Source organism: Vulpes lagopus, chromosome 11 (assembly GCF_018345385.1).
Source record: "Vulpes lagopus strain Blue_001 chromosome 11, ASM1834538v1, whole genome shotgun sequence".
Classification (NCBI taxonomy): domain Eukaryota; kingdom Metazoa; phylum Chordata; class Mammalia; order Carnivora; family Canidae; genus Vulpes; species Vulpes lagopus.
Genome location: NC_054834.1, coordinates 84891871 through 84913952, shown reverse-complemented (window position 1 = coordinate 84913952; position 22082 = coordinate 84891871). Strand labels below are relative to the sequence as shown.

At 35.7% G+C, this 22082-nt stretch overlaps 1 protein-coding gene across 2 annotated transcripts in view; it reads left to right on the top strand.

Annotated features, from left to right (window-relative positions):
- Positions 1-22082, top strand: part of LOC121471383 (lymphocyte antigen 75) — a 127257-nt gene that overhangs the window by 72609 nt on the left and 32566 nt on the right. The window contains exons 29-35 of one of the 2 annotated variants that reach the window (XM_041722102.1): positions 3903-4097; positions 7116-7342; positions 8880-9048; positions 11668-11817; positions 14522-14644; positions 16186-16353; positions 17988-18729. In XM_041722102.1, coding sequence (XP_041578036.1) covers positions 3903-4097; positions 7116-7342; positions 8880-9048; positions 11668-11817; positions 14522-14644; positions 16186-16353; positions 17988-18166 — 1211 coding nt within the window. In that variant the 3' untranslated portion in view covers positions 18167-18729. Of the gene's footprint in view, positions 1-3902; positions 4098-7115; positions 7343-8879; positions 9049-11667; positions 11818-14521; positions 14645-16185; positions 16354-17987; positions 18730-22082 lie in introns of those variants that run through there. The other variant, XM_041722103.1, reaches the window with a different exon arrangement.

The window sequence follows — 22082 nt, the reverse complement described above, 5'->3', positions numbered from 1 at the left end:
AAATCTCTACTATGTATATGGGATGAGTGGGAATGGAATTATACTTCTATTATTGTTGCATCTTTGGGTTTACAACTTTGGCTTGGACTGTATGTTAGAAAAAAGAGGAACAGTCTGACAGTGAGATAGAATATTTGAAATTGGGACTAAATTCCACAAGTCCAAGGTATAATTGCTATAAAATTTTTTAAAGATTCATTCATTTATTTTAGAGAGAAGAGAGAGAGAGGGTGTGTGCATGCTCAAGAGGTGACAGGGGAGGGGCAGAAGGAGAGGGAGAGAAGCTCCAGCAGGCTCCTTGCTGAGCATGGGGTAGAGCCCATGACCCTGAGATCATGACCTGAGCCAAAATCAAGAGTTGGCCTACTCAACCAGCTGAGCTCCCCAGGTGCCACACTATGAAATTTTTTAAGACACAGACCCTAGTAATAGCAGAAATAAGACCTATTTAGAAAAATACTCAATTGGAGATGTCCTAAAAATCACAGAAGTCGAAATTAAGAAAAAAGTCACTCTGAAACATCACACATCAAAAGCATACATTTAGCCTCAAGGGGGGTAGGCCTTACTAAGGGGCATAGGACAATGACAGCCAAAGGCAGAAGCTAACTTACTCAAATATGAGCATGCCATATTAAATAGCTAAATTAATCAAATATGAGCATGCCATGTTTAAAAATAGCCTTCTCCTTGCAATTTAACCTTTCTTAGAGTTGGTAAGGCTTTTCTTAAATACTTATGATGTGCAGATGAGTTAATAAAAATTAAGCTATCAAGCAACAGGTAGGACTTAAGTTGCCAGTTGAAGATGAGTTCATCATAGTAGGACTTAAGTATACAAATCCTTTCTCCAATGACACTTGAATACCCTTAAAATTAGGAAGGGGAAAAAATGGAGAGAAACTAGGTGGCTAGGCTTTACCTGGAAATGATCAAGGAAACAGTGTTCCATAGGGATTGGGGGAGACCACACCCAGGACATAGAGATTTTAATTTTACCTTCTGATATACTTTTTTAGTTATATTATCAGAAACAACTACAAATGTATTCTGTATTCTAAAAAGCATTTTCATATACGTAGACTTCCTTTTAATCTAATCTTAACTTATTTTTATAAATTGTATGAGTGACAAAATTTCTACTAAAATATATAGACCTATGAGTGACATGTAGAAAGATATTTCAAGCAAACAGCAAATTTGGTTTATTTTTTTATTTTTTTTTTAAGATTTTATTTATTTATTCGTGAGAGACACACACAGAGGAGAGAGGCACAGACACAGGCAGAGGAAGAAGCAGGCTCCATGCAGGGAGCCTGACAGGGGACCTGATCCCAGGTCTCCAGGATCACACCCTGGGCTGAAGACAGTGCTAAACCGCTGAGCCACCTGGGCTACCCAGCAAATTTGGTTTAAATATAATTCTTAGTGGCTAAATTCACATCCATAGATTAATTTAATTACTTCAGTATACTTAAATAATATTTAATTACAATACCACTGATAAAAAGGATTTTGTTTTTAAAGTTCTGACTTTTCAGAAGTAGGGCCATGAATAGAAATTACTGAGGGAAGCCACTTGTCAAGCCAAGTGAAAAAGTGACCCTTTTGTATAGCAACTTTAGGAATATACCATTGCCCATCATATTGACCATAAAATTGTCAGTTTAACACTTGGGGAGAGGTTTCCAAAGAGGGCCTGAGACATGAGGTGATAGCAGCGAGCAAGAACCAGATCACATGTATAGTGTTTCTAGCTGCAGGCAGATGTTTAAGTGTACTGCCTCAGAAGACAGTCATCAGTGAAAGGTACAAATAACCAGGACAACAATGGGTATGTGTACTTTATAATGACACCACTCTTTAGGCCAATTTGTAATTTTAATAGGCTGGCAACTTATTTCTCCAGAAACTTTTTTTTTTTTTTTTCTCCAGAAACTTTAATAAGATATATTCCCATACCATACAATTCAGCCATTTAAGGTATACAATTTAATGGCTTTTAATATAGTCACAGGGTTGTGCTGCTATCACTACCCCAAAAAGAAATACTGTATCCATTAGTACTCCCTCCTCATTCCTTATCCCCTCGCCCAGCTCCCAGCAAACTACTTACCTGCTTTCTGTCTCTACAGATTCCCTGTTCAAGACATTTCATATAAATGAGATCATACAGTATGTGATTTTTCTGTGTGACTAGCTTGTTCTACTTAGCTTAATGGCTTATGCATGTAGCACTGTAGCAGGTATCAACAATATTCTATTGTATGGATATGCTGTATTTTATTTATCAATTCATCACTTGATGGCCTTTTAGATTCTTTTTACTTTTTTGGTTATGAATAAAGCCTCTATGAATATTCGCGTACAAGTTTCTATGTGGATGTATATTTTCATTTATCTGGGGTATATATCTAGGAGAGGAATTGCTGGGTCTTTTTTTAACCCTTTGAAGAACTAGCAGACTGTTTTCCTAAGCCGCTATACCATTTTCTATACCTTCCAATTCTCCTGTGTCTATGCCAGCATTTTTTATCTCTTTTTGATTGTAGCCATCCCAATAGGTATGAAGTGGTATCTAATTGATAAAAATTATATGTCATTTTTATTTCATTTCCCTGATGATTAATGATATTAAACATAATTTCATGTACTTAGTGGCTATCTGTATATCATCTGTGGAAAAAAGTTTATTCAGATTTTTTACCCATTTCTTAATTATTTGTTTTTTTTATTATTGAGTTATATAAACATTTCTTCTATATTCTGGATATAAGTTCCTTGTTAAATAAACAATTTATAAATATTTTCTCCCATCATTTTCTTTATTTTTTTAAGTAAGCTCCATACCCAACATAGAGCTCAAATTCATGGCCTCAAGATCAAGAATATCAAGCTCTACTGACTGGGCCAGCCAGGCATCCCCCACCATCACTTTCTTGATAGTTGAATTTATAGCAGAAATTTTTTTTAAAAAGATTTTATTTATTTATTTGTGACAGCAAAAGCGGGAAGGGTTAGGAGAGAGGCAGATGGAGGGGGACAAGTGACTCTCCACCAAGCAGGGAGCCTGACTCAGGGCTCCATCTTAGGACCCTGGGATCATGACCTGAGCTGAGGGCAGACACTTAACTGACTGAGCCTCCCAAGTGCCCTGCACAAAACTTTTTAATTTTAATGAAATACAACTTACCTATTTTTTATCACTTATGCATATCTAGAAGGCATGGTCATGAAGAAATACTCATATGATTCATTCTAAGAGTTTTATAGTTTCAGCTCTTATGTTTAGGACTATGATTTATTTTGAGTTAATTTTCTATATGGTAAAAGGAAAGGGTCTATATATATGTTTATATTTATTTATTAATATAAAATATATGTATATTTTTTGCATGTAGATATCCTGTTATCCCAGGAACTATTCTTTTGCATTGAATTGTCTTGGCACCCTTGTCAAAATCAGTTGACATAAATGTGCACAATTGTGTATGGTTTAGGTCCAGAGAAGAGATTTCTATCAATAGTTTTGTAATATGTTAATTTTTAAATAAAAGAATTATATTCATTTTCATTGCAATTTAACATATATATAGGAGAAATGAAAATTTGATTTAAAAATGATAAAACATATAGCTATGGCAGGATGGTGAAATCACTTTATAAAGTATAAAATTTATAAGCTATAAATTTTAACTTTTATGTTTATAATTTATGCTTTCCAAGTTAAAAATAAGCATGATTTACTACTATAGTCAGAAAATATTTTAAAGGACTATACTTAATCATACAACTTTTTAGAAAGTAAGTAAAGGAGAAAAAATCAGTTGAGTTTGTAATATTAACTATTATTCAAGTCTTCATTCAATCTCTAAGCATAGAAAAAAATGTTTCTTCCCTAGATAATTCTCTTCTGTGGTCTGATAAGACCATGCTGTCATACACAAATTGGAGAAGAGGAAGACCAGATATAAAAAATGACAAGTTTTTTGCTGGCTTGAGTACTGATGGTTTCTGGGATATTCAAGCCTTCAATGTTATTGAAGAAATATTTCACTATAACCAGAACAGCATCCTTGCTTGTAAAATTGAAATGGGTAAGTATGCTAATGTTGAATTTCCGCTCCAGAGAAAGAGAACATAAGGCCATTAGCTCCATGAGTGGGAATCGTGCAACTGTGTTTTTTGAAAGTCTCGTCTATCTTCAGTTCTATGAGAGATACAGGAGTTACAGAGGAAGGAAAAGACACAGTCTGTGGTGTCAGGTTCTTGAACTCAGGGAGTTAAATGTATCTGGGAAGACAGCATTAAACTCCTTAGCATTATTTTATGTAAGTTAGTTTTAGGTTATTTGGTACTGGCTTAAGTTTGTTGGAAAGTCAAACCAATAAATAAATCTCAAAAGAGATCAATGAAAACAGGAGTAATGAAAACCATACTTTGAGGACAAGGTAAGACTTGGTAGGGTCTTGAAGACTGGATAAGATTTTTATAAATAATAAAGTGTGTTTGGGTAAAGTTTTGACATTCTCACCTAAAAATAAATGTTTCTTAAATTTGCCTAATTACTCAAGTAAATCTATTTTTAAGTGTGTATCAGTTTTAAATTTTCCACAGCTTAGAAACTGTTTTTTTTTTTTAAGATTTAATTTATTCATGAGAGACACAGAGAGAGAGAGAGAGGCAGAGACATAGGCAGATGGAGAAGCAGGCTCCTGTGAGGAGCCTGACGCAGAACTTGATCCCAGGACACTGGGCCTGAGCCAAAGGCAGACGCTCAACCACTGAGCCACCCAGGCGTCCCTAGACACTATTATTATGGCCTCTCTGCTTTAAGCCCTCTGCTAACATCCAGGCTGATCTTCTCCCTTCATAGTATGACAGATTAACTTTCTGGAGCACCATTTTGATCAACAATCTCCAGGGTTTCCCTATTACCAATTACCTTGAATTCATTTAAGCTTCTAAGGCATTTTAGAAACAGTCTATTCTAAAATTAAAGGCTTTCTTCCAGCCCCATTTCTTCGCCCATTCTTGGCTCAGTAAGCCTCTTACTGTGTCAGGCTGATCTCTTAATTGTCCCATGTACAGTGTGTGCTTATCCTCATTCGCACCTTTATTTATGTTTTTTATGGACTAGAAGTCTTTTTATTCAAGATTTTATTTATTTATTCATGAGAGACACACACACACACACACACACAGCGGGCGGCGGGGGCAGAGTCACAGGCAGAGGGAGAAGCAGGCTCCATGCAGGGAGCCTGACGTGGGACTCGATTCCAGGACTCCAGGATCATGCCCTGAGCCACCCAGGCTGCCCGACAAGAAGTCTTCCACCTTTTTTCTTTTAACTTCTTTAACAAACTTTTTATTTTAGAATGATTATATATATATAAATTATATATAAATATAGAAATCTATATATATAAATATAAATATATATATATATAAAAGATTTTATTTACTTATTCATGAAAGACACAGAGGGAGAGGCAGAGACATAGGCAGAAGGAGGAGCAGGCTCCCCTTGGGGACCCTGGGACCCCAGGATCACGACCTGAGCCAAAGGCAGACACTCAACCACTGAGCCACCCAGGTGCCCCGGAATGATCTTATATTCATAGAAAAGTTACAGAGACAATACAGAAAGTTCCCATATACACCATAACCGATTTCCACTATTGTTGACATCTTACGTAATTATGGTACATTTGTCACAACCAGTATGATAGATTACTGTTCATCAAAAGTCCATACAGGGATCCCTGGGTGGCGCAGTGGTTTGGCGCTTGCCTTTGGCCCAGGGCGCGATCCTGGAGACCCGGGATCGAATCCCACATCAGGCTCCCGGTGCATGGAGCCTGTTTCTCCCTCTGCCTATGTCTCTGCCTCTCTCTCTGTCTCTCTGTGACTATCATAAATAAATAAAAATTAAAAAAAAAAAGTCCATACATTATTCAGATATAAAAAATTTTTTATTTACTATGCCCTTTCTATTCAGGATTCTATCCAGGATACAAGTTATGTATAGTCATCATGTCTCCTTAGGTTTGTTTCTCTTGGCTATGAAAGTTTCTTAGACTTTTTTTGCTATCAATGACTCTGACAGTTTTGAAGAGGACTGACCATGAATTATATGGAATGTGCCTCACTTCGGGTTGACTGATGTTTTTTTTTTTTTTTATTTTAACCTTGATCACTTGCCTCTAGATGATATTAGCTTTCTCCACTGCAGAGGTACTCTTTTCCCCATTTCCAATACCATACTCTTTGTAAGGAAGTCCCTAATGATCAGCCCACACATACAGACTGAAGGGTTATTCACCTTTCTGGGAAGGGCATATCTATGTAAATTATTTGGAATTCTACTGTACAAGAGATTTGTCTATTCCCTCCCATTTTTTAACTTATTCAGTCAGTTGTTTATATCAGTATGGACTCATGGTTATATATTTTATACTTTGGGTTATAATCCAGTATGCTACATTATCTAATATTTTATTCAAATTGTTCTAATTCTGGCCATTGGGAGCTCTTAGTTCCTGTGCCTCTCTATGAAGTACCCTCATCATTGTGGTTTTGTTACTGTTATATTATTCTCCATTTGTTTTTAGCTTACTTTCTGGTTATCTTATTTCTTTCTAGTCCAAATTTCATCTAACCTAAATTTTGCAAACGTAATTTGTTAAGCAGGCTTTCTTTTCTTTCTTCTTCTTCTTCTTCTTCTTCTTTTTTTTTTTTTTAAGCAGGCTTTCTGACTCTCTTAATTCAGATGAATCAATCTCTCCTTCTCTACTCAATCACATATATTATAGCAGTTAATTGTTTGATCTGCATTTTAGGTATCCTTTTCTATCTTCAATTCCTATGTGAGCTCTTTAAATGAAAGACAATGTTTATACCTTTTTTTAATCAACCAGAAAATTATAATATTTAAGAACCTATCACATGTGTTGTGGCAATAAGAAAAATGATGTATGTATTTTACCTCCTTTGTTAATAAGAAATCCAGGTTTATTTAACTTTAGAAATGATCACATGTCCAGTCTTACCCAAAATATGTATTTTAAGTAATTTAAACATAATCACTAATGCTTTTAATTTAAATATTATAGTTGACTACAAGGAAGAATATAATGCTACTCTGCCACAGTTTATTCCATATGAAGATGGTATTTATAACGTTATTCAAAAAAAGGTAACATGGTATGAAGCATTAAACATATGTTCTCAAAGTGGAGGTTATTTGGCAAGTGTTCATGACCAAAATGGCCAGCTCTTTCTGGAAGACATCGTAAAACGTGATGGATTTCCACTATGGGTTGGGCTCTCAAGTCACGATGTAAGTCTTATCTTATTTCCCAGAAATTTTGCAAATGTGTTAGAAGGTTGGAAATTTGAGCATAAGATTTTTTTAAAAAGATTTTATTTATTTATTCATGAGAGACGCAGAAAGAGAGACAGAGGCAGAGACATAGGCAGAGAGACAAGCAGGCTTCATGCAGGGGGCCCAATGTGGGACTCAATCCCAAGACTCCAGGATTATGCCCTGGGCAGAAGGCAAGTCGCTCAACCACTCCGCCACCCAGGCGTCCCTGAGCATATTAGTTCAAAGTATAACATCAGCTGAAGTCTTGGGACTCAATTTGCATAGCATAGCACTTTTTTATCTCTTTACAACACAAAGCAATTAGAAAACTATATTTGTAGAATGCTGTAGGGCAAATAGCCAGAACCATAACTGCCCTAGACACTGCCATCCCAAGGGTCCAGCAGATAAATATCTCAACAATACCTCTCAGTTTGGAGCAGACCAACTGAAAGTGGTAAAAAAGGAATAGCACAGAATCAGAAAAACCTGAGTTCCAGTATTAGTGGTGGGTCTTCCATTTACATGTTCAGTGATCATGAGCAGGTTATTTAACCATTGTAAGCTTGTTTCTTCATCTGTAAAACTGGGGTGATAATATTTTCCTTAACATAGGATTATAGTGAAGATTAACACAAAAATGTATATAAGATACCAAATAAAATTCTTAATGTTAGGACTAATAAATGTATTTTCCTCTCACTTTCTCCTTACAAATTGCACTATTTGGGAATAATGTTTTGGTAGTAAACACGTCTTTTGTGCCACTATTTGAATCCTGTTAATATATTCAGTTACCTATAATAATATCCAATATGCCAAAAATAGGCATCTATTGAGAGTAGAATTGAAGGCATAATTTAAATAATCTTTAGAACAAAGTGAAAAGGATTTTTAAAAGGGTGACAAATTAGGATTATAGAATCAAGGAAAAATCAAAAGTAGTCTTCCCATATGAGTTTCTTGAGAAATATTTTTTTCTTCTAGCTCCCTGCTGTTTGATGGCCTTTATAATATGAAAAAATGTAGCCAGAGACACAAACCACAGAACTATAAAACATAAAAAACAATATTCAGAATAATATGAAGGTTGGGATGATAAATCTGTAATTGTGACAAAAAGAAGCCATTTGCATGTCATTTAATTTCAAGTGTTATAAAAACTCATCCTTAAAAAAAATAAATCTAGAGACAGAGTATAGTAACTCTGTAAATTTGAAGTCCTACTTAAACTGCACAACAGTAAATGTCTCAAATCAAAGTGTCAAAAGTAAATCCCTGATTTTGCAAATAGGTCCAGACCTATAACAATTGTAAGCACATAATTAACAATCCATTCCAATACTTCATAAAGTATATATATATATTCTTCTTAATATTCTTTTTGAACATTCTTTCTTTCTGGATTCAGGTTATCTCTATTATTCTTTCAAAAATTCTTATGCTAAAAAAAAAATTCTTATGCTAAAAAGTGTTCTAAACCTTTTTATATCTATTATTCTTAAAACAGGGAAGTGAATCAAGTTTTGAATGGTCTGATGGCAGTACATTTGACTACATCCCATGGAAAGATAAACAATCTGCTGGAAATTGTGTTGTCTTGGATCCAAAAGGAATTTGGAGACATGAAAAATGCAAGTCTGTTAGGGATGGTGCTATTTGTTATAAACCTATAAAATGTAAGTCTTGATTTTGAAGAACTATATTGATTGAAATATGACATTTTGTTTTATGTACATGATCAAATAAAGGGATTTTTATAGATTTTTAAGTAAGGTTTATTCACAAATCCTATAAAAATAATGTTGATACTTTGTGAAGAGAAACAAATATGATATATCCTTTCAAGATATGTTCCCAAAGACTTTTAGTTCCTCTATTACTAAGTATCTATTACTCTAGAATTTGTGAATTTTAATTTAACTTAGCAATGTTTTACAAAGGCTGAAATGTTTCTTTTAAAAAAGAGTTCAGCAGCATATTAATTTGGGAAATACCTCAGGTTTGATTTACCATATTGATGGCTCTGGGAGTTTCTATAGTAAATAAATCTGCTTAACTTTGTGTAACTAAGCACTTTCCAAACTTACATGATTCTTAAAATCTAAGGAAAAAGCCCCTTCCGTCAGGGGCTGGACTTGGGCTCATCGTGACAGGCAGAGCCTTGAAGAAGAGCACAAGAACCAAGATCACCCAGGAGCTGCAGGAGCCTGCTGGACAAGCCAAGAGATGGTGGGGGTGGCATCTCTGAGGCCTCTTGTTCTCAGCACTTGCCATGCTTTCTGCTCCAAAGAATCCCGCAAAGAAGATTCAACATTTGTAATTAAACAGATTCAAGCAGAAGGAAATGTGAAAACCTTATCCAGAGAAACAAGTGAATACAAGAAAAGGAGAATGAGATCAAGAATAAGGAAAAAACGGATAATCAAGAACTGACATTTCAGTTGTTAGGTACAGAAAGTTAATGTTTTAGAAAAACAATTGGAATACATGAGAAATGTGGTAAAGTATACAAAAGTGGAAAACACATCTGTGTTGGCTAAACAGACTTTATAGGATCAAGTAGAATGACAACATGAACAAACACAGATTCAGTGCTATACTGGCTTGAATAGTATCCCCCCAAATTCACCTCCACCCAGAACCTTAGAATGCAGTCTTATTTAGAAATAGCCTTTGCAGATGTAATTAGTTAGATGAGGTAATGCTTGATTAGAATGGGCCCTAAAGCCCATGACTGGTGTCCTTATAAAAGGAGAGAAACAGACACAGAGAGAAAAGGCCCTTTGATGACAGAAGCAGAAGTTGCAGTGATGCAGCTTCAAGCCAAGAATTGCCATCAACCACCGGAAGTGAGGAGGCCTGAAAGAGATTCTCCCTCAGAGCCTCCAGAAAGAAGCAGTCCTGCTGACACCTCATTTTTAGATTTGCCTCCAGAACTGTGAGAGAATTAATTTCTGTTGTTTTAAACCACCAGTTTTGTGATAATTTATTATGGCAGCTCTAGGAAACTAATACAAGAGCAAACTTTGAAAACTGAATCTTCAAGGGGCACCTGGATGGCTCAGTCAGTTTAGTGTCCAACTCGACTTCAGCTTAGGTCATGATCTCAGGATTATGAGATCAAACTCCATGTTGGGCTCCACATAGGTCATGGAGCCTGCTTAAGAATCTCTCTCCCTCTCTTCCTGTCCCTTCCCTCAACCCATCTCTCTCTCTCAAACAAACAAAAACTTAAAAAAAAATAGACTCTTCAAAAAAGAAAATAAGTGTTGGTAAGGATGTGGAGAAATTGGAGCCCTTGTACATTGCTTGTGGGAATAAAAAGTGGTGTGTAATCACTGTGGAAAATGGTATGGTGGTTTCTCAAAACTTTTAACATAAAATTACCATAGGATCTAGTGCTTCCACTTCTGGGTATATATTCAAAAGGGATGGAAGCAGGAACTGGAACAGGTATTTGTACAACCGTATTCACAGCATCTTAATTCACAATGGCCAAAAGGTGAAAGCACCCCAAGCCGTCCACTAACAGATAAATGCATAAGCAAAAAGTGGCATATACATACTATGGAATATTATTCAACATTAAAAAAGAAGGAAATTCTGACACATAATACAGAATACAACCTGCATGGTTGAATCTTGAGAACATTATTCTAGGTGAAATAGCCCAGACACAAAAGGACAAATACCATATGATTTCAATTATGTGAGGTACCTAGAGCTGTTAAATTCATAGAAACAGAAAGTAGAATGGTAGTTTCTGGGGGCTGGCAGGAATGGGGAATTATTATTTAATGGGTACGGAAGCCCTAGCTCCTCTTTTTGTAGGAGACAGATTTTGCTATGCAAATATACTGCACTTTGTAAACAAATTACCAAATTTTCACTTGTGGATATGATTTTAAAAGTAGTTTTTTATATGGCAAGGCAAAACTAAGTTTGTATCATCAAGATAAAAGGAATCCAAAGAAGGAAAGAATTTTAATTATTTCAAAGTACAGCCTGTCTTTGCATCTTTTTTATTTTGTCTCTTCAATTGTTTTTAAATTAGCCTAATTCCGTCTTAGAGGGCTAAATACTTTCTTCTGTTTTCTAAGTTTTAAAAATGTTATTCCAAAAAGCCAATTAGAATGTACACTTTTAGAGTATGAGCTGTAGCTTTCTCTGGTGTGTGTATTGAGTCTAATGCTTCTTATCCACAGGAACCATAGTTTCAGATAGGGCTTAGTGAGATTTTAAAAGTCAATTGTTTTTTCTGTGCATTTTTACAATCATGTCTAACATTTTTATAGCTAAAGAAGTGTCCTCTCGTACATACTCACCAAGATGTCCAGCAGTAAAAGGGAATGAGTCCCAGTGGATCCAGTACAGGGAGCACTGTTACGCATTTGACCAGGCACTGCACAGTTTCTCAGAAGCCAAACAATTCTGTTCAAAACTTGGTGAGTTAAAATTTATTGATTTTCTTGGACTCAATAATTTAATCATTGGATTTTTTTCCCAAGGAAATTATTTGAAATAATGATTATATTTTTGAAAATATTTTGGGAACATCTGGGTGACTCAGTCAATTAAGTGTCTGACTCTTGATTTCAGCTCAGGTTATGATCTCAGGGTTGTGGGATTGATCCCCATATCGGGCTCTGTGCTCAGCAGCAGTCTGCTTGAGAATCTCTCTCTTCCTCTTCCTCTGCCCCACCCACCAATGCATGCATTCTCTCTCTCTCAAATAAATAAATCTTCTTTAAAAACTTCTAAAACAGGGACGCCTGGGTGGCCCAGCAGTTGAGCCACCTGCCTTTGGCCCAGGGCGTGATCCTGGAGTCCCAGGATTGAGTCCCACATCGGGCTCCCTGCATGAAGCCTGCTTCTCCCTCTGCCTGTGTCTCTGCCTCTCTCTCTGTGTGTGTCTCTCATGAATAAATAAATAAAATCTTTTTCAAAAAATTTTCTAAAACACTCCATATTTATAATAGCATTTTATAACCTATTTGCCCAGTGGTAGGGAAATGGTAAAGTATTTTATGATATATAAGTTAAGTGGAATTTTGGAATAGCCATCATAAATGACCAATGTAAGAATAAGTATATGGAAAATAAAAGTAACTGGGAAGAAGTAGAACAAAAAATTGCTAAGTGAACCATTATGTGAAAATGACAAATAAAATGGTCTAAATATAGCAAGATATGTTTAGATGAAGGGATTAGGGCAAATTTTTTTTGTAAAAGTTAAACATTAAATACAAAATTATAGGTTTTTCCACTACGTAGTTATGAATGAGTAAGCTTACTTATGATGAAGCGTGGGTTATTCATCCATTCTGCAACTGAAATGGCCCACATCCTCTGAACAGTGTAAGGAACAGGACTTTTTATCTTCAGATTTAACTATTTTAGAAAGGGCAGCAATGATTGGATCTCTCCCATGAGAAATTTACCTTGTAATCAAACTGTGAGATGACTTCTAGGGAGACTACTGAGAGTATTTCAAAGACCTGCATGCTTGAGTAGCCACTTAGCAAGACTAAATGGCATTTATCTCATTTACCTTGCTAAACTGTTATGGGAGACATTTGGCTGATTTAGCAATCTCCTTGTTACTGCTTAACTATAGGATGGAAACTTTGGTGTGGGAGCTCTCATGTGTTATACATGTATACACACACACACACACACACACACACAATGGGAACTATTGTGAGCTATACATGTTCTGAAAGTCAGAAGCATCTTGCTCCTACAGGAGAAAATAGAAAGGTTTACTGCCATTGTAGTGTAGGGGTTAAGCAGATAAGCCTGAGAGGCAGACAGGTCTAAGTTTTAAATCCCAACTCTCGCACTTACTATCTGAGTGCTATAGAAGTTACATTTTGCTTCTCTTTTCTCATCTGAACAGTGAGAATGAAAATAGTACTAATTTCAAAGGTTGGATTGTTGTAGGAATGAATGAAATGAGATAATGTATGCAAATGTAGCACAGTGCCCTGCAAATAGTGAGCATTCAAATTATTCTTATTATTAGAAAAGATTGAGATTGGCTTTCTAATTTTATAACTGGCTAGCTGTGTAAACCTGACCAATTTATTTAATCTCCTTGAGCCTCTGTTTCCTCATTTGTAAAATAGCGATAATATCTTCCCCTACAGGATTATGTAATATTTAACAAGCACGTGCACACTGTAGTCTTCTATGAAGGAACAGAGACTTGCCTTTGCCCTTCCAATGCTACAACCACAAAAGAAATGCTTTAGATCAAGTGTGGATAGGCTTGTCACTGTTGAAAACTATTTGATTCCACTTAGGATTGATTTTCAAGTCTAGTCATTATTTTATTTCTATCCCTTGCCTGATGATGGCGATAATACTATTTTCTATGTGAGTTTAGGGCGATTTATCAAACTTCAAGAGTATTCAATTCCATACTATGTTTAGGAACTTATAATGGGCATAACCAAGTATGCCTATGTATAAAATAATATTAAAGGAGAGGCTAAGGCTCCCCAATATCCCAAAGCTTTTGTTTTCATTTTCTTTTTAATAAAAGCAAATTAAAAGCTGAGTTATTATACAGAAATGGTTGTTGAGAGCATGCTGAAATACATCTTTTTTTAATATTTTATTTATTTATGAGAGACACACACACAGAGAGAGAGAGAGGCAGAGACACAGGCAGAGGGAGAAGCAGGCTCCATGCAGGGAGCCCGATGTGGGACTCGATCCCAGGTCTCCAGGATCACGCCCTGGGATGAAAGCAGCACTAAGCCGCTGAGCCACCCGGGCTGCCCTGAAATACATCTTTCTATAATCACGTACCCCACTTCTTATGGCTAGCTGTTCATACACAGTTGTCTCACTGGCAGGCAGTTCCAAGATCAACATGTTTATCTGGTAAACATTTTGAAGAAACATAAAATTTTTCTATGTAAAGTTTTAATCTAGAAATATTTCTAAAATTTTAGAATCTATTAATGCTATACTTAAAAAAATCTGGGACAGATATCATATTTTCAAAATATTCTCTATGTAAAGCTTGAATTTCTCCATGATCTTGATCATGATAGATTTTTTTCAAATGGCTAGTTGAGAATAAGCCACTCCTCTAGTTTGCATAAACTAATTAGTTTAGGGTTTGTTTTCCTACAACAGATCATTCTGCAACCATTGTTACCATAGAGGATGAAGATGAGAATAAATTTGTGAGCAGACTGATGAGGGAAGATAATAATATTACCATGAGAGTTTGGCTTGGATTATCTCAACATTCTGCCGGTAAGTGGCACACACAGTGTACAAAGAGAGTTCCAGCTTGTCCTAAATACCAACTCAGCCTTTCTAAAGAATGTCAAGTGGTGGTTCTTATTGATAAATAAGTTATGTCTGCTGGTTGTTTTAGAGACTTATAAATTTCTAATGAATATGTGAGGGACTTATTAGTAATGATGGAAAACACTAATGAACTCAGGTTAACACTAATGAAATCAGGTTAAATCAACTAGGATGTTCTAGAAACTTAAGAGGCTTGGATCAACGACATTATTTTTTTCTCCTTCCCATGACTTACTTTCCTTAGAGTTGTAATGTCTATCACCTGTGTTTTTGTAGCTTATAACTGTTTTTCAAAAGGTTCTCTTCTTTTGTTCTCTTCCCTCTTGTAACATTTTTACCATAGAGAAAAATTAAATCTTAATGGTGATTTTGTTTTTCAAACAAGCTTAGTAAAATTGCAGAGAATTGGTTAAAAAAGATGTGTGGAAGAAATTTTCAAGGAACAATGGTTTAATCCAAGCAATAATGGATAAAAGATTTGAGTGAACTTGAAATTGATAAAGATTGAATTAAGAGTACACATTCAATAGGAGATAGGAAGAGTGTTTTACATTGTATAGCAAGTTGAATTCTAAATAATCGAGATAAATGTGAATTCCAAAATATTAAGTACTTGTCAAAAAGTGAATAGATTTAAAGTTGGTTGTCTAAAAGAATTCTAAGTTGTGTTTACACTATTACCACAAGGCGGTGCTACCTCAGCTGGAAAATAAAAATGGAGTCATGGCGGGGAGACCCTCCTGGACCCTCTCCACCCTTCCTCCCCCAGCACGTCTTTAACGATAGGAGTTTTTAAATTCCGGGTAGGGCTGCTGATGGGGATTCAGGTCTTTAGAAATCTATCCCTCACACAATATGCACTCACACCCATGTGCAAGCATTCTGCACTTTAATCAAAACACCACATTTTATATCAGTGGTGTCTAATGGAACTTTCTGCAAAGATGGAAATGTTCTATTTCTGTGCTGTGTAACAGAGTAGTCACTAGCCACATATGGCTGTTGAGCACTTGAAATGTGACAAGTGTGGGGCAGCCCAGGTGGCTCAGCGGTTTAGCACCACCTTCAGCCCAGGCCCTGATCCCAGGATCGAGTCCCACGTCAGGCTCCCTGCATGGAACCTGCTTCTCCCTCTGCCTCTGTCTCTGCCTCTTGCGCACTCTCTCTCTCTGTGTGTGTGTGTGTGTGTCTTTCATGCATAAATAAATAAAATCTTTAAAAAGAAAAGAAATGTGACAAGTGCAACTGAAGGACTGATTTTTTTAATTTTTTCACTTTTAATAAGCTTCATTTTATTTTTTAAAATTTTTAATATTTTATTTAAATTCAAGTTGCCAACATATAAGACCCAGTGCTCATCCCATCAAGTGAATAGGCTTCATTTTAAATAATGACATAGCACAGTTCTAAGTTCTAAGTTGTATGAGCCACATGCCATTTTACCTTAGAAATTTATAGGCAATAAACTTAATTTCTTTCTTTAGGTCAGTCTTGGAATTGGCTGGATGGATCAAAAGTGACATTTGTCAAATGGGCAAATAAAAGTAAGAGTGATGGTGGAAAATGTAGCATTTTGCTAGCTTCAGATGAAACTTGGATAAAAGTTGAATGTTCCCATGGCTATGGAAGAGTTGTCTGCAGAGTTCCTCTGGGTAAGTATGGAACCTATCCTTAAGAAATATTTTTGCAGAACCGGTCAGGAAATAAATGTGCGACTCAATTATGTGCAAAGGTTTGTACTTTGTCCTAAAGTCCTTATTTATTCCTTTAAGTGTGTCCAAAAAACTTGATGAAGCCATACAGAATCTTTCTCAGAAAAATAGATTGCAAGAGAGAGAAATGCCAAGATGTCTAAGACTCCCAGATAAAACTACTGGACAGCTAAAAGTTTGTATAATTCTTTCCTAAGAAAGATAGAAGCTGCCAGAGTATTGGGGAGCCCATTTCTTTGAATATATTCTTAAGATGTATTTGATTCTATCAGTCAAATATGTAAAAGCTCAAAGGTCTAATTCTGTAGTTAGTGTGCTTCCTTTCTCCTCATTCCCATAAAACTCATGATTAACTTAGCACCAATGCAAAACTCAATTTAATTACTTAATATTTCCTGGAAGGAACATCTAAAGGAAGTTGTAATTTAAACTTAGATTTCATCATGAATTGATACATAAAACAATCATAAATATCTTACCTTAATTTCATTTCTGGAGAAAGGAGCTCTAAATGTTTCACAGAAATATTTCTGTAGATTTAGCATAAAAATATCCCTTTGGTGTATAAATATTAAAGATAAAACCCCAATGCTAGATTACTGGTTTCTGTACCAATATATCTATTCAGAATATATTCAGGGACATGGCTACTTTAAATTAGGTTATCAGGGAAGACATCTAAGAACAGGAGACTCTGAAGCTGAGATCTGAAAAACCAGCTAAGGAAAGATCAGGGGAGGCACTATGGGGAGAGCTACCGGTTATAACAAAGAGCCTACAGCAGCATGAGCTTGATGAGTGCTCAAGGAAGAGCTGGAAGGTAGGCAGGCACCAGACACCTAAGACTTTGGAAGCAAGGGTCAAGAGGCCAGATTCTATGCTGAGTGAAATGGAAAACAACTGGAATATTACGGGGGAAGCTGGGAAACAGGGTTAGGATGGCATAAACCAAGAGTTCTGTTTTAGCATTTTGAGCTGTCTATATGAAGAAGAGATACTCATATGGAATGACTAGCATGCAGCTGGACATATGAAAGAGAAGAGAGGTCAGCATAGAGTTAGTATTTAAAGCAAGAGGACAAATGAATCCATCTGGGCAGCATGCAAAGAAGGGGTCTGAGACAGCATTTGAAATTGAATAGCTAGGTGCTAAATGAAGTCATCCTAAAGTCTTAAAATTTCTTTAAAGCAAATAACACTTTACTTGGCCCTAGGTAAGTCAAACACAAAAATTTACAACTTGTAGCAATTTGCTATCAAAATAAGGTAATATATTGGAAATAATGTTCTCGAAGGAAGGGAAAGTAAGAATAAAGATAATACTCTAAATTCTTTAGAGAAAATTGCTAAAGCAATGAATAGGATTTGAATGAAAAGGAAAAGAGTTAAATCTGAAAACACTTGAATGTTTGATGATGATTTTGAATTCTGTGTTAATGCGCTATAAAACAATCAGCTATTTATTGTGTCTAATTTGTACAGAGTTGACACATGTGACATGCAGCCTAATGTATAAATCAGTAATGATGGCTTTTATATTCTCTCCTCCAATGTCAAACCTTTCCTTATTCCAGGCCCTGATTACAGAGGAATAGCTATCACATTTGCTGTGCTCAGTGTCTTAGCTTTCATCTGTGCACTGATTTGGTTCCTCTTCCAAAGGAACCGGTTGCACTGGGCAGGCTTCTCCTCAGTTCGATATGAACAAGGAATGAATGAAGATGAGATTATGCTTCCCACTTTCCATGACTAAATTCTTCTAAACGTTTGCTAATTTGCACTAATGTGTTGGGAAAATGAGCCATTTCAGATTTTCCCAGCGTCAGTATTTACTCTATCCTAAAGTAGACATCGTAAGTACTTTTACAGTTGTTTAATTGCTGTGCTGGTATCTACTGTGAATTATCCACAGAATGCCGTGTTTAAAACTTTACTTAATAAAAAAAAAAAAAAAAACTTAATAGAATGGAGAAGAACCGAAGCCAGGACTAAGGTCCAAATTATTTGCAAGGTAATAAATTTAACATGCATTTTCTCTCTAAGAATGTAGTTAGTAACCAAGATATGTATATGTGAATGGCATTTTAACACAACTGCTTAGAGACTTAAAATTGGCATGGTACTAGGTCATAAATCTACCATTTAGCTTAGGGGTGCCTGGGTGGCTCAGTTAGTCAAATGTCTAACTCTTCATCTAAGCTCAGGTCTTGATCTCAGGATTGTGAGTTCAAGCCCTGCATTGGGCACAATGCTAGGTATGGAGCCTACTTTGAATGAATGAATGAATGAATGAATGAATGAATGAATAAATAAATATCCAGCCTAATGCAAAATTTGTACCTCAAGGTGAAAATATAACTGTAAATATTATCAAAATTATTATTTTAAAAAAACAGAAAATGAAAAAAAGTTTCCTCTCCTCAAATTGTCATGTGGAAAAAAAAAAAACCAAAAAAACCCAAAATAGTCATTTGTAGCATTCAGAAGAAATTATTAAACAATGAGATTTTACTTTTTTACACAACAAAATAGTGCTTTTGGCAAGATGCTTCTTATACTGTTCCAAAGATATTTCATATCAAAATTCTTTAAATGCAAATATTTTGTTTTGTCATAGTTATTCATAAAACAATGGCTTTAAAGGAGATTTAGTACTTAGCATTTTCCTAAAGTGTAGGAACATTGTTTTAAGATTGATTTAGATGTACTTGCAGCAGTGTGATTTTTGGCTTGTGTACAGTTTATAACCCTTTCTTCTTAAAGGGAATCAGCTAAGGATATGAGTTCTTGAAAATTTCACAATTTTTATGCTTTATATAACATGTCAAATTTTGACTATGAAATTTCTGTTACTTTGTTGCCTTTTTCTGTGAGCTAAAGAGAAAAGGAGTCTATAAAGGAAATTGTACATCTTGCATTTGTAAAAATGAAAATTTTATAGTGAAACTCTAAACCCTGTGATTACTACTAAAATATTTTAGATGATGAATGATTAAGGAAATGCTGTTTTGTGATTATCACTTTAAATTTTACCATCTAAAAAAAATTTTTAATAATAGTTTCCATTGGACATGGTGAATGCTTTATTCAGTGTTTATATTTATACTTTAAAATATTTTTGTATAATATTCATAGATTTATTTTAAGATTTAGAGTATTTATACTATGATAAATGCTTAAAAATAATTTTCTGTGACAGTTTTAGTATAGTCTAAAACTATAGTACAGTTGTCCTGAAATATTTTTATTGAATTTGTTAGACTGTTCCTCTTGCCCTGTGAGCTGTACAATTTTAATTGTTAAAGATTTTCTTCAAAGCACTAAACCAACTTATTGTGAAAAGTACAACTATACAGGGTACCTACCTGGCTGGCTCAGTCGGAAGAGTATCCAACTCTTGATCTCAGGATTGTGAGTTCAAGCCCCACACTGAGTACAGAGATTACTTAAGAAAATAATAAAGTAGTAAAATCTTTTTTTTTTTTAAAAAAAAGGACAGTTGTATATAATAGTGATGCTGTAATAAAATTTTATTTTTTAAGTAAAAGTGTTGATCTCTGTTGAAAAAGTATCTCTGTGTTGGGTTTTATTATGTTAGCATATAGTATAACAAAAAATAAAGTGTGCTGCTGTTGTAATTCAAGGTATCCTTTATTTAAAGAATAAATACAATTAGGGGTGCCTAAGTGGCTCAAGTGTCAAGTGTCGGTCAAGTGTCAGACTCTTGGTTTGGGCTCAGGTCATGATCTCAGGGTCATGAGATGGAGCTCTGTGTCAAGTTCCAGTCTTAGCATGGAGTCTACTTGGGTTTCTCTCTGTCTCCTTCTCTGAAAATAAATAAATAAGTAAAATCATTTTTTAAAAAAAGAAATAATCATCCTATACTCTGTTTGATTTAAGTCTCTTTTTCAGGTGCCTTTGACTCAGCAATTCTTAGCAAGTCTTTTAACTATTGGATCAGCAGAAATCCCATCTATGGCCCATTTACTTCTCATTCTTGGTGCTTCTTCAGGAGATCCTCCCCCCACGTCCCAACCCAAAGCATTCATCAGCCACTAGGTCACTTGTTTAGTTCCAGGCTCATATCTCTAACTCCCACTGGAAAAATCTACATCAAAGTCCTTCTCAGTATGATCAGAACTGCCTGTATTGCGCTCCTTTTTCCCATTTCGCCTGTTGCGGTTGTGTCAGAACAACCAAAAACAGCCTTTTCCGGTCTTCTCTATCTAATCCAACCCCCACATGTGGTCTGACAAAATTGATCTCTCAAAACTAGGTCCTAAAAAAGCAAGAAGATATACCTAATGATCAGGTCCAGAGGACAAATGTAGAATTGATACCAATGCTCACCCTCTTTTTCCTCCCTTTGCCCCCCACACAGCATGTTCTCCTCCCTGATCCTAGGGCAAGATGTCACCATTATCTGGGAGCTCCCCTCTGCAAATGATTGCAGTAGTTTGGTAACCCCCAATCCTCATACCACTGCTGAGTTTATGTTAGAGAAAGACATTCAGATTCCTTTATCTTTGGTTCATTTAATCCTAAAACCCTTTTGAAGAAATTAAGACTTAATTGTTATTAGTTCAATAATTTTGTCTTGTTTAAGAAGACGAATTTTGACCAGATCTTAAAAACCTGTTTTTAATAGACCTCATGATCTATATACAAAGTTACATCTAATTCCTTGCATATTCTAACTTAAAACATTCTTACAATATCTACGTTTCACAAATTTAATATACATGTATTTCTATTTTTTCTAAGCTAAATTAATCACAAGCAGAATTTTAGAAACTTTTTTTCCATTTCCTCCAACCAGTTCTACTTCTTATATTCTCTTTCAATCAATATGAAGACACCATACCCCCCTTCTCCCAAACTAGAAACTCAGAATTCATCCTCAGATCCTCTCTTTCTCATCTCTCTAATCCAACAATTCTGGCAATTTTATCTCGGGCTTCTCACAGAGTGGCTGTCTCCAATATCAACAGTCTTAATTCAGGCCTTTATCACTTTTTTATTTTCTCCCTGGTTATTTGTACCAGTCTCTTCACTGGTCTTCCTCGTCAGCCTTTCCTCTTCATCCCATTTTTCCCAGTCCTGGGTCTACAGGAGCTGAAATAAAACAGAAGAGGGCTCACTTTGTGTTTTGATCTAAAGTTACCTAGCCCTCCTCCTTATTTCAGGCCAAAAGGGATCTCAGCCCAGGGACCTTTCCCAGGAACTTTATGTAGGCTGACGATCAGTCCTGGGAAGCCCAAGGGTTTAGGCTCCCTGGCCAAATAACCTTTTAATGCAATGTAAGACCAAGTCAACATTGCTCCAATTGCTAAACAACAGAGAAGCAAAGTCAGATAAAACTGGAGTCTAGAAATTAGGAAAACACTGGTGATCTAAGCCAGTGGAAATGTAGCTAGTGGAGCCAGAATCCAGGCTGAGCTTCAAAGTGAAAGAGAAACTAGGAAATGGGGAATATGATATTCTGAAAAGTGAGGTGGAGAAGGAAAGGACAGGGATTGGGTCACAGCTAAAGGGAGAAGAAGGGTTGAAGAAGTTTTTTTTTTTTTTCTTTTTCCAAAGAAGGGGGAGGGGGAGAGATTCACAGGTTTAGAAGCTGAAAGGAAAGAAAACAAAACAAATCAAAACACCCCAAAGGTGGACAGAGAAAA